This window comes from Lactuca sativa, chromosome 4, assembly GCF_002870075.4.
Source record: "Lactuca sativa cultivar Salinas chromosome 4, Lsat_Salinas_v11, whole genome shotgun sequence".
Classification (NCBI taxonomy): domain Eukaryota; kingdom Viridiplantae; phylum Streptophyta; class Magnoliopsida; order Asterales; family Asteraceae; genus Lactuca; species Lactuca sativa.
The window spans coordinates 332,778,949-332,789,939 of NC_056626.2; the positions used below are offsets into that span (position 1 = coordinate 332,778,949).

At 37.6% G+C, this 10,991-nt stretch overlaps 1 protein-coding gene across 1 annotated transcript; it reads right to left on the reverse strand.

The window, feature by feature from the left end:
• Positions 1-3,353: 3,353 nt before the first annotated feature.
• Positions 3,354-10,177, reverse strand: LOC111917890 (LEAF RUST 10 DISEASE-RESISTANCE LOCUS RECEPTOR-LIKE PROTEIN KINASE-like 2.5). Its single transcript, XM_023913524.3, has 4 exons — positions 9,350-10,177; positions 4,780-4,812; positions 4,504-4,619; positions 3,354-4,412 (listed from the first exon to the last, which is right to left on the reverse strand). Exons 1-4 carry the CDS (start codon positions 10,149-10,151, stop codon positions 3,354-3,356), a joined length of 2,010 nt encoding a protein of 669 aa, XP_023769292.2. The 5' UTR covers positions 10,152-10,177.
• Positions 10,178-10,991: the final 814 nt, after the last annotated feature.

Genomic DNA, 10,991 nt, shown 5'->3' on the forward strand with positions numbered 1-10,991 from the left:
GTTTTCTGCAATAGACTTCGCACGTAGGCTTCGCACAATCTCTACTATGTTTCCCTTTAGCTACTTTCTTCCATTTCGTTCTTCAGGACCGATCAGTTGTTTGTGTCATGTGTTCTGATTTTGTGATATTTACAGTTGTGTGTTTTCATTCACTTGGCTACCGGTTTATCCACGATAGTGAATATTTCTGCTCGCCGTCCCTGTCTATCATCTCTTGAAAACGTTCTGAGCGTCTGTCCCGTCTGTGGTATCTATGCCCCCCTCGCCTTTCGTTCCAACTAGTCGGTTGCTCTTTGCGGATGGGGTAGACATGGCGTTTAGGTACGCTTTCTTTGAGGCATCCCCTTCTTCCTGTAGTAAGTACCTATCCAACTTCTCTTTTAGTTATGCTTGCATCTAGGGTTTCTTTCCCATAAGCTTCTGGGAAAAAAGTCCAAGGAGGAGGCCCCATGTGAACGCCCTGACGATTAATCCTTCATCATGCCCTGGCACGTTGAGCATTAAATTTGTAAACTGGGTAAAGTACTCCTTGACTATCTCCCCCTCCCGCTGTTTACATCTGATTATGGAGTATGAATCGCGGTTGCATGAAGTTGGTTAAGACACAGTATTTCGGTTGGCTAAAGTTGTAAATGCTTCCTGTTCGGAGTGTCTTGAACCACGTTCTAGCGTTGCCATCGAGTCTTGTAGGAAAGTACGTACACCAAAAACGTTTATCAAGTTTGAGGGGCGTCATGGTCCATTCATACATGTTAATGTGGCTATCCAGGTCCGTGGTGCCATTCTAGGTTTTGAGATTGGGTAGCTTGGCAGTATTGGGTATCTCATAGTCCAAGAGCTCCTTCACGGACGGTGAGGTTACGCTTCTTGAGAGGCAATCTTGGTTTGGGGTTTGCTTTGCATAGTCGTAAGTGGGTTGTTGCATCGCCAAGTATGGTTGGACCAGCATGTTCTTGTACGCCGCCAGGTTTAACGGCGTTGGGCCGTAGAAGCTTTATAGGTGGAATGTGTTGGAGAGTTGTTGGGTGACGGGAGGTGGTTGGTATTGTTGCAGCGTTGATGGCGACATGATGCATGCCGCAAATGTTGTAAAGGGTGCAATCTAAAGCATGGTTTATGTCTTGTTTGGTGTGCTACTTTGTTGGGACGTCGGTGTTTGCAACGAAGATGGTGCTCCGTTGGTGGTTTGAAATGTTATCGGTGGCAACAGTTGTATGGTTTGTTGTGGATTGTTAATTACCTAGAAAACAGGCTGCAACAGGGTTGTACTGAGGTTATTTTGTTTGTCGGTTGGAAAAAAATTGGCGGTGTTGTGCTACTAAGGATAGACGTCAGGTATTGGTTATGGAGTGTGTTTTGGAGTTGTGCCATCGCTAACGATGGCGTTTGGCCATCGGACGACGGTACATCATTTGTGGTTATTGGTCGTATCGGGCTGTTCTGTTGCCCTGAGGGTTCAACGCTGGTTTCGTTCATCATTCTAGGGGTGAGCCAGAGTGTGGTTTTTTTTATCATTTGTCACACAACAAACGGCGCCCAATGATGCGACATTGGTTCCAATCACCGACTCTCAGATTGCTTGTTGTCGTCAGAAGGCTCTACAAAGTCACAATAAGGAAAGTCGTCATTTGTTTACCGGGAGAAGGTCCCTGGAAGACGCTCCGACGGTCAAGTCAGTAGGGGATATCTCGCTGAGAGTTATAAGTATTGAGATAGATTACTTACCTCTCAAGTTAGGGCGGGGCCCCTTTTATACTAGGGATACCTGTTGTTCCATACGGGGAGCAGGGACTGTAGTTCCGTTAGGATCCGCTACTCTGATTGGCTAATCGTGTCCCTTGTTGTGTCAAGACCAACGAGTCGCTCAGGCGTTAGTGCTATAGGCGTACTCTTTGTCGTTTGGAGCTATTGCATTTGTCATGTAGCAGGAATACTCCTGGTGAGGTCGAACTTCTGGCGCGTGCGTTCCACCCTAAGGGAACGCCCGAGCGCTAAAGCCCTTACTGAGACATCCAGGTCGGGCCTGGCTGGGCTAATTGGAGGATCCTTCGACCTGAGGATCCTGCTTCTGGCCCACGCTAGGAGGCACGTCATCAGAATATATATATATATATATATATATATATATATATATATATATATATATATATATATATATAATTTATTTGTTTGTTACAATTTTGGAAGAAGAAAAACTGTTCTTTAACAAATGAACTTGAAGATATGGTCTTAGAAATGATACCTCATTTAATTGACATGATGAATGATGGTGGGTTCCTATTTTTTTGTGCGATATGTTAATAGGGTAGGTTTATACGTTTTGGTATAGGGTGGTTCTCATTTTTTGGTGCTATTTGTTGTTTTTTCCCCGGATATTTTATTGGGCAATGTATAGCATTTTCTAATGCCATTTGTGAACCGCATCAAAAAATAATATTATTTTTTGATGCTATATTTGTTGATGCCTTTTTATTAGGGGTATTCGTTTGGATGTATCGGTTTGATTCGATTCAATTAAGTAAATCCAAATTTATTTCAGTTTTCAAAATACGGATCCAAATAGTCCAAACTGAAATCAAATTTGATCCGATCCAATCCAATTACAATTCGGTTGGATCGGTTTTTTTTATTCGGTTTTTCAAAAACCAGAACATTTTAAAATGATGTATAATTATAATATAATCCAACTTTTAAACAAGAAGTAAAAACAAATTATTTAGTTGTGATTAAAAATTTATAAACAATTACTAATAATGTATATTATAGTTTAACATTCAATAAATAAAAGAACTTTTGAGAGAAAATTCATATTAATGTTTTTTATTAGTTGAAACTTTTTGAACTTATTTGAAAAAACAAATTATAAAACTAAATAAATAATAAATTGTTATTCGGTTTTTTGGACTATTCGGTTCTTATTTTATAATCCAAAACCAATCCGAAATTCAAAATAATAATTCGGTTTTGTTGTAAACCAATCAAAAAATCCGAGTATCCGAACCAAATAGTCCAATCCAAATTATCCAATTGGACAATTCGGTTTTATCTAATTAGTGAACAGCCCTACTTTTTATACTGTATTAACAAATAATACTAATACTAACGGTATTATTTAACCTCTTCTGTACCAGTGATAACCTCTACTATACTAGTGATAGTGCTTTCAAGTTTCAACATTGATCCGTGTTAGTTTTTTTAATAGCAATGCATTAAAAACCAAAAGAAAGCCTGAATTTCATCAACACTTTGTTGTGGCTGATTTTCTCTGGTATACACAAAATTCCTGAGAAATGTCTTTGAATAGAATTAATATTTGTCAAAGATCTCTTCATACAAAAATTAATTTGCGACAGTCATGAAGATAATTCTTCTTCGGTAGCCTGCATTTTTAATATTCTATCGCTGCTCAAATTCTGTGTGGCTGATGGAGAATTTTCGTGGGCATGCCTTGGGGGAGATGACCAGAAATGCCTAGGTGGAACTTGTAATGATTGAAAGCTTCCTTCCAACATCTCTACAACTTTACTTATAGATGGCCGATCTGATGGATCTGACTGGATGCACCACAGGCTCACCATCACCAACTTCCTAGCCAATTCCTCTTCTTCTTCAGTTGTCACCCCATCAACCCCTAGATTATCTCCGCTTTCTACTTTCTTGTATATCCAATCCGGGAAATATGCTTCACTCATGCTTGTGTCGTTAGAGTTGTTCTTTTTATGTGCACCTGTCATTTCAAGAACCATCATCCCATAGCTATATACATCTGATTTGTGAGATGCACCTCCAAGACTCTTGAAAAATACTTCAGGAGCCATGTATCCAGTGGTACCTCTTGCACCTGTTACAGATACAATACTCTCCTTGCTCTTCCACAACTTAGCCAGTCCGAAATCAGATATTTTTGGGACAAATTCTTCGTCCAATAGAATGTTGTGAGGCTTTATGTCAAAGTGCACAATCCTTGTGTTGCAATCTTGATGTAGGTACTCCAGACCTCTTGCAATCCCTTTTGCAATTTGGAATAATGTGTTCCAGTCTAAATGGGATCCATCACCACGAAGAAACTTATCCAAAGATCCATTTGGCATAAACTCATACATGAGGGCTCTTTTCTTTCCATCAAAGCAGAATCCTAACAGTTTCACTATGTTGACATGAGAAGTTCTACCAATGCTAGCGACTTCATTAATGAAATCATTTCCGTCTCCAATGGCATTACCCAAGAGCTTTACTGCAATTAGTTGCCCATCAGACATTTGTCCTTTGTAGACACTTCCAAATCCTCCTTGCCCCAGTTTGTCATGGAACGAGTTTGTCATTGTCTTGATTTGTGAGTACTTGAATCTATTTGGGGCCATAGTCCCATAGCTCCTTATGAATATTTCTATTTGATGATTTCTGGTGGTTCCCTGTTGTCGATACCCAATGCAACCTTATGTTAGGGAACTGGGATAATTTTATGTAGAAACTTTAACATATATATTCTTTTGAGATCCTTACCAGAAAATTAAACTTTCCATTTAGCCGAAGAGCACCTAGAGATTCCCATAACCTCTTTTTTCTATATAGAATGACAAACATCACGAATAAGATGCCAACAACGCTGCATGAAATGCCTACACATAGTTTTCCATGATCATTAAATGCATCTAAAAAATGTAGTATCATTTCTCCTATGGTCCATCGAAAATTATAGGAGGTATACTTGTATATTCATAGTAAAACTCTTCAAAAATGTGTGCTTGGCTAAACAATGAGAAAACCTTGTCTACTTACCAATTATAAGCTTCCTTGCAGCTCCTTTGGATTCTGTTTGAGAAAAAAAAGGTAACATTAATCTTAGTTGAACTTATATTGATGGAGATCAAAATTGAAATAATCTAAAGGTAAAAGGTATGAAGGAAAATTAGCAAAGTAAAGCATGTGTGAATGAGTCTTTATATTGAGGGACAAGTAAAACAAAGACCGGTAAGTAAATCCCCCCTGTGGATGTTGTATTAGTGTTTAAACACTTCAACAAACGATTTAGACAATTACACACAAAAGTAGTAATGCAAAACAAAAAACAAGAACACGATCAATTTGTATAGTTCACATGGTCAAAGTGATTGGCTACATCTACACGGAGAGAGATAGAGAGAGAGAGAGAGAGAGAGAGATTTATTGATTTCTACCGACAAAACCAATAAGGTCAAGCTCGCTAACTCTTATAAATCTGGACCACTACACATTTCATGTTGAATGTGATAAAAAAAGGTAGTCCATAAAAAATATATTCTTGTGGCACTGCCCCTTGACCACTGCCGGTTGGTTTCGGAGCGGGACAACCTTAGACTCTACAACTTAACAATCTCCTGGTTGGAGGTTGGTGAACAAATATACTGATACATTCTAGAACTTTATAAACCATCTCTCTCTCTCTCTCTCTGGTTGGAGGTTGGTGAACATATGTGTTCTATTCTTTATTCAAAAGATTCTTCTTCGGATTCAGAGTCTCGTCACTTATAAGTTCTCATATAAAGTGGTGCCTCATCTAAATGTGTTGTATCCTATTGTCAAAAAACCAGATTCTATCCACCAAGTGAACTGCTCTTTGTTTTTCATAACGCAATACAAAATATGTATTATGCATCCCTAGTTATGATAAGAAGTTCTTCAACCATATAATATATTTGTTTTCTTCTAAAATCTTCATATACACTTTTTCTATGGTTGAAAGAGCAATACTCTCTTATAACCTAGACATCCAACTGATTTTGTAACCGCTAATTGTGAACACATACTTATTTGTGCTCTTTCTCAAATCCATACAACCCCCAAATCAACATCAACAAAAACTTCCAAGAATACCCCTTTTCTTCTGAAGTATAAGGCAACTTCAGAAGTACCTTTTAAGTATCATGCCTACCATCTGACTACTTCCTAATGCTCTCTCTAGATTAGACATAAGTTTGTCACAACTCCCACTACATGAGTAATATTTGGTCTGATGCACACCATAACGTACATCTAGCTACCAACTGCTTAGGTATAGGGAAAGTTAGTAATGTCTTCATTGTCTTATTCCTTCTTTGGGGACAGTTTATTTGAGAGTCTCAACTGAATTCTCAACGGTGGACTTTTGGGTTTTCATCTGACATGTTAAACTTCTCCACGACAATTATGATAGACTTTGCTTGAGAAATTTTCAAAGGACCAACAACTTTATAGGTGGCTCTACATGTGCACAATATATTTTTAGCATCCGCTAAGTCCTTCATCTCGAACTCTATTGACAACTATATCTTTAATTTTTTTTATTTCATGCATGTCTGATCTAGCAATCAACATGTCATCAACATACAATAAATAATCATATATGAGGATCCTAACTTCTTCTGAAAACAACAATTATCCATATTACATCTCTTGTATCCATTCCGCTGCATGAAACCATTAAACCTCAAGTATCGCTATCTTGGAGCTTGCTTCGGCCCATACAAACCTTTCTTCAACTTGCACATTATATTTTCGTTTCCAACTAAGAGAAAAGTCTTTAGTAATGCCATGTAAATGTCTTCTTCCAGGTCGCCATTTAGAAAAGTTGTTTTCAGATCTAGTTTCTCTAGATGGATATCTTATGTAGCCATAATAGCCAAGACCAATATGATAGTATTCATCTTCATAACTGGAGAGAAATCTCATTGTAGTTAACCCCTATTTTTTGTTGGAAACCCGTTAACCACCAATCAAGCCTTACACCACTTATTGTCATTTATCTTATCTTTGCCCAAAAGCACTCAATTGTTCTATAGTGCTTTCTTTACCATTAGTAGCTTGGCCAATGACCAAGTCTGATTCTTAATAAATGAGCTCAAATCTTCTTCCATGTGCTTCTTTCAAGTCTGGTTCTTATCACCCTTCGCTATTAGTAACAATTATCTTATTGAAGAAGAACTTATTGGATTTCTTCTTTCTCTAGTAGATCTCCAAAAAAAAGGATTCTCTTCCTCATCAGTAACTTCAGCTTCTTGACTCCCACCATCTCCAAGTTCATATATGCTCCCAATAATTCATGAACTTTAATCTATCGTAGGAGTACTGATAGGTTTTATAATATTGTTTTCTATGATTTCACCAAACTTAACTTTATTCTTATTTGTAGTTTTTTTCTCTATTGGGGTTTGCTATAATCTCATACTTGTACAAGGCACTTTTGTTGAACACTATATCCATGCTACTAATAACTTTTTTTGTTAATCGGTAATCACAAAAATGATAACCCATGTCATCCAACATGTAGCCTATGAAGGTACACTTCTTTGTCGTTGCCTCGAGTTTGTCTCTTTTGATATTCATTTTCAAGTATTTGAGCAAAATCTCCTGACCATGGCATTCCACTTCTTAAACTATGAAGCCTATGGGGGTAAGGGTCCTTTGTTGATTAAATAAGTTCTTATTAATCTTTCCCAAACATTTTAGGAAACCCTCCATGTAATCTCATGCTCTTTTCCTCTTGTTCAACGTATCGGTCATCCTCTCATCCACACCATTATGTTGAGGTCTTTCAGAATTCCTTTTCAACATCCTTATCCCTTGTTCAACACAATAATCATATATTTATATTCTCTTCTACTTAAACGCATTGTCTGACTTAAGATATTTAATCAAACTAGTTTCATTCTTAACAAAAACTTTCAATTTATTGAGGGTGCTAGATACTTCAGATATGTTCTTCAAAAATAAACATGAACTTTCTAATAAATTCGTCAATAAAAGTAACATAATACATGTAACCTCCCATTGAAGAAACCGAAGTGCGCGACCATATTCATCTGAATGAACTAACTCCAACTTCCTGGCCTTGGGGGTTAAATTTCTTTTATTTTCCAAGGACATATGCTCGTAAAAGTCAACAACTATCACACTCTTCAGATTTGGATTTTTTTCTTTTAGAGGATAGCATCTACATTCCCTTCTCATTCATATGCCCAAGTTGTTGGTGACCGCACACCGATCAATTTTGAAATTTTTTCTACCAACAAATTAGAAAGGGCATATACATCCTCGGGTTCAGTGTTGTTGAAGATGAAAAACTCTTGGTATATAAGCACATTTCAAACGACAACTTAGAATCACTTATATAAGTTGACCTTGATACTCGTGATATCAACCAACCCCCTTCTTTTAACATGCAGCACCACTTCCATTAATTATAAAACACATTGTTTAGTAAAAAACATGTCCGACTAAGTAGCTCACATGGTTTTATTGGCTCTTATTGAAAAATGTTTGTATTGTATGTCCCGACAACACCACCAAATAACATGTATACATTACCAAATCATTATGTTGTATTATGTTGCAATACCAGCAAAATGAAGTTCAAATGGAAGACATCCTACCTCCTATTAATACATCCAACATCGACTTCTTCATGCGTGTACTTACACTTACTGGCTGAATCACTTAGAAGAGCAATCTCAGAACATGTTTCCTACAGCCACGAAACTTGAACATCTGTGCAACGTTTTCCTTACTTGCACAAATTTCCTCTTTTACTGTTGTGCTCAACAAAGAGTTGTTTCTAATTTTGTTTGTAATTTGCTTACCATTAAATACATAGACTTTGTTGAATAGTTTCTACAACCATTAAGGCAATATCTCTCTAACACTCAACCGCAAACCCACAAGTAGGGGAAACCTATAATAGTGCTTCGTTATATTAACTTTCTCTCAATAGAACCCTAATATGTGTTATCATCAATCCACTACTACGTGAAAAAAAAAAAAAAACAATCTTATTTATTGCACCACATTGAACAACACGCAAACACAAGTCCACACACCCCTTGGGTTGAATCAACAAATTAAAGAAACCCATACACGGACATGAAAAACCTAACTCCAATCATTCAAGGTTTTGTATTAGCTATTCCGAAAAAGGGGAAGGAATAGAAGGGCAGACACAATACTACACATCCGAATATTCGAACCAAATTATTAGTCAATCCCAAGTTTCCAATTATACAATCCGATTTTATTCAAATAATCAACAAATCCTATCAATACATACACAGCTAACATGTTAAATCCCTTCTCACCGCGGTCAGATTGGGACCAATCCGTTTGTACATATTCTTGATAATTCATTGAACACTAGACAGATATAAACTTCAATTTCGAGATTTTAAAATATCATTTACTAACTGTGTAAACGAAGTTAGTCGGATTTGCAGTCAGGTCTACGGAATCAAAATTCTGTATTTAGTGTGCATGGGTTTAATGGGGTTTTAAATAGACGTAGAACGTACAAGTTGTTAATCTTAGCAGACCGTAAAATATACAAAAACAGTAAATCACTTACCTCCACCTCCATCCGAATTGTTACAAGTTAACGAGAAATTTCCATTAGCACAGTAGCAAGCAAACAAATCAGGCGACGTCGAGTTTGACCCACATTGACCATCCGACCGAATACACCGATCACACTCATTGTTATTCGCCGTCCACTGTAGCTGGAAACCGGCCGTCAAACCTGACCTCAGATCATCTGTTGTAGCCGCCCCAGCCGCCAATCGAGCTGTTGAAGATTGATTCACCGGTACATCGATGCGATTTTGACACTGATCCAAGAAATTAGCCACGCTGGGGATTAGCTGATCATTTCTTATGAAATAACTGTCACTTTGGGTCTCATTCACATTACAACTAAATCTGTAATTAGCGCTCAAAGGTATCACTGCACTACTACTATTGCAACCGTAGAACAAAGACACATTCAGCTGCGGAAAATTATCACGGTTGAACAGCGTGGAGTTGTAGGAGGTGTCGTATAGAAATCGAGGGCAAGAGGTTTCCCAGAGATCGTTTCTAGCGATGGTGATCATCTGTGTACTGGTATCCGTATCCAAAACTCGGTAGTTTACTGATTCGTAATTGAGTAGGGGAACATTGGATTGGCAGATTAGCTGAAAACCAGGGTGGCCGCAGTATGCCGGACGATCTAAACCCCAAAACGGGTACTCTAGTCGAAGCTCTCCACACTCAACGGATTCAAAACAGACATCATATGGTCGGGTTTCTTGGCACCAGATCACTGGGGAATATATGACAATGAGCACTGTGAATGCCAGGAGGCCTGGGCTCAAGTGTAGATGTGTTTTCATGGTGGTCGGGGTTACAAGGTATGAGAGGAACCGATGAATAACGAATATTGAAGGATGAATGAGTTAGAAAGGATGTTGATTGATGAAAAGAATGAATCAAAGCAGGAACAACTAACAAGTCGTAATTGCTTAATTGTCAACTCTCGTGCACGGAATATAAATTTCAACGATAATGAAACTATGAAATAGTTAAATTAAACCCAAAGATAACCTTCATCTCTAAACTAAAATTCTAAATATTTTAAATATTTTAAGTTATCTTGATTTGGGGTATAAAGTGGCAACCTGCTTTATAATTATACTAGATATCAAATATGTGAACCTGTTTCTAGGTTTTCTTGAAGGCTTTGAGTCACACCCTTGAAAGACCAAACATGTGAAACTTAGGAAGAGAACCGAAATGGTTTTTGAAGAATAAATATGAGTGGTATGAACGATTTGGTTTTGAAAATGAAATAGGTTTAGGCCTGAGACAGTCTTGAAAATGAATCAGGTACTTAAAGCCCAAAAGTATGGTAAGGGAAACATGTATCTAAATCCCAAACGAGAAATTAATGTAAACAATAAATTTTACTTATCAAAATATAAACTATTTAGATAATAATGTACAAGTGTCCTTGAAATCGATATGACAAGCATGAACAGTGTCAAATAACTTGAAGTAGTGTCGTTTGTAGAAACATAAACAATCTTTGTGTTGTCTGAATTCATCACAACATTTATCGGTTGGTGGTATACTAGGATCGTGCAATGCTAGAAAACAATCCTCAATATCAACAATGGTGCAATGTAGGGATGAAAGTGGGTCCAAACCCGGACCGGATGGATCCGGACCCGGAA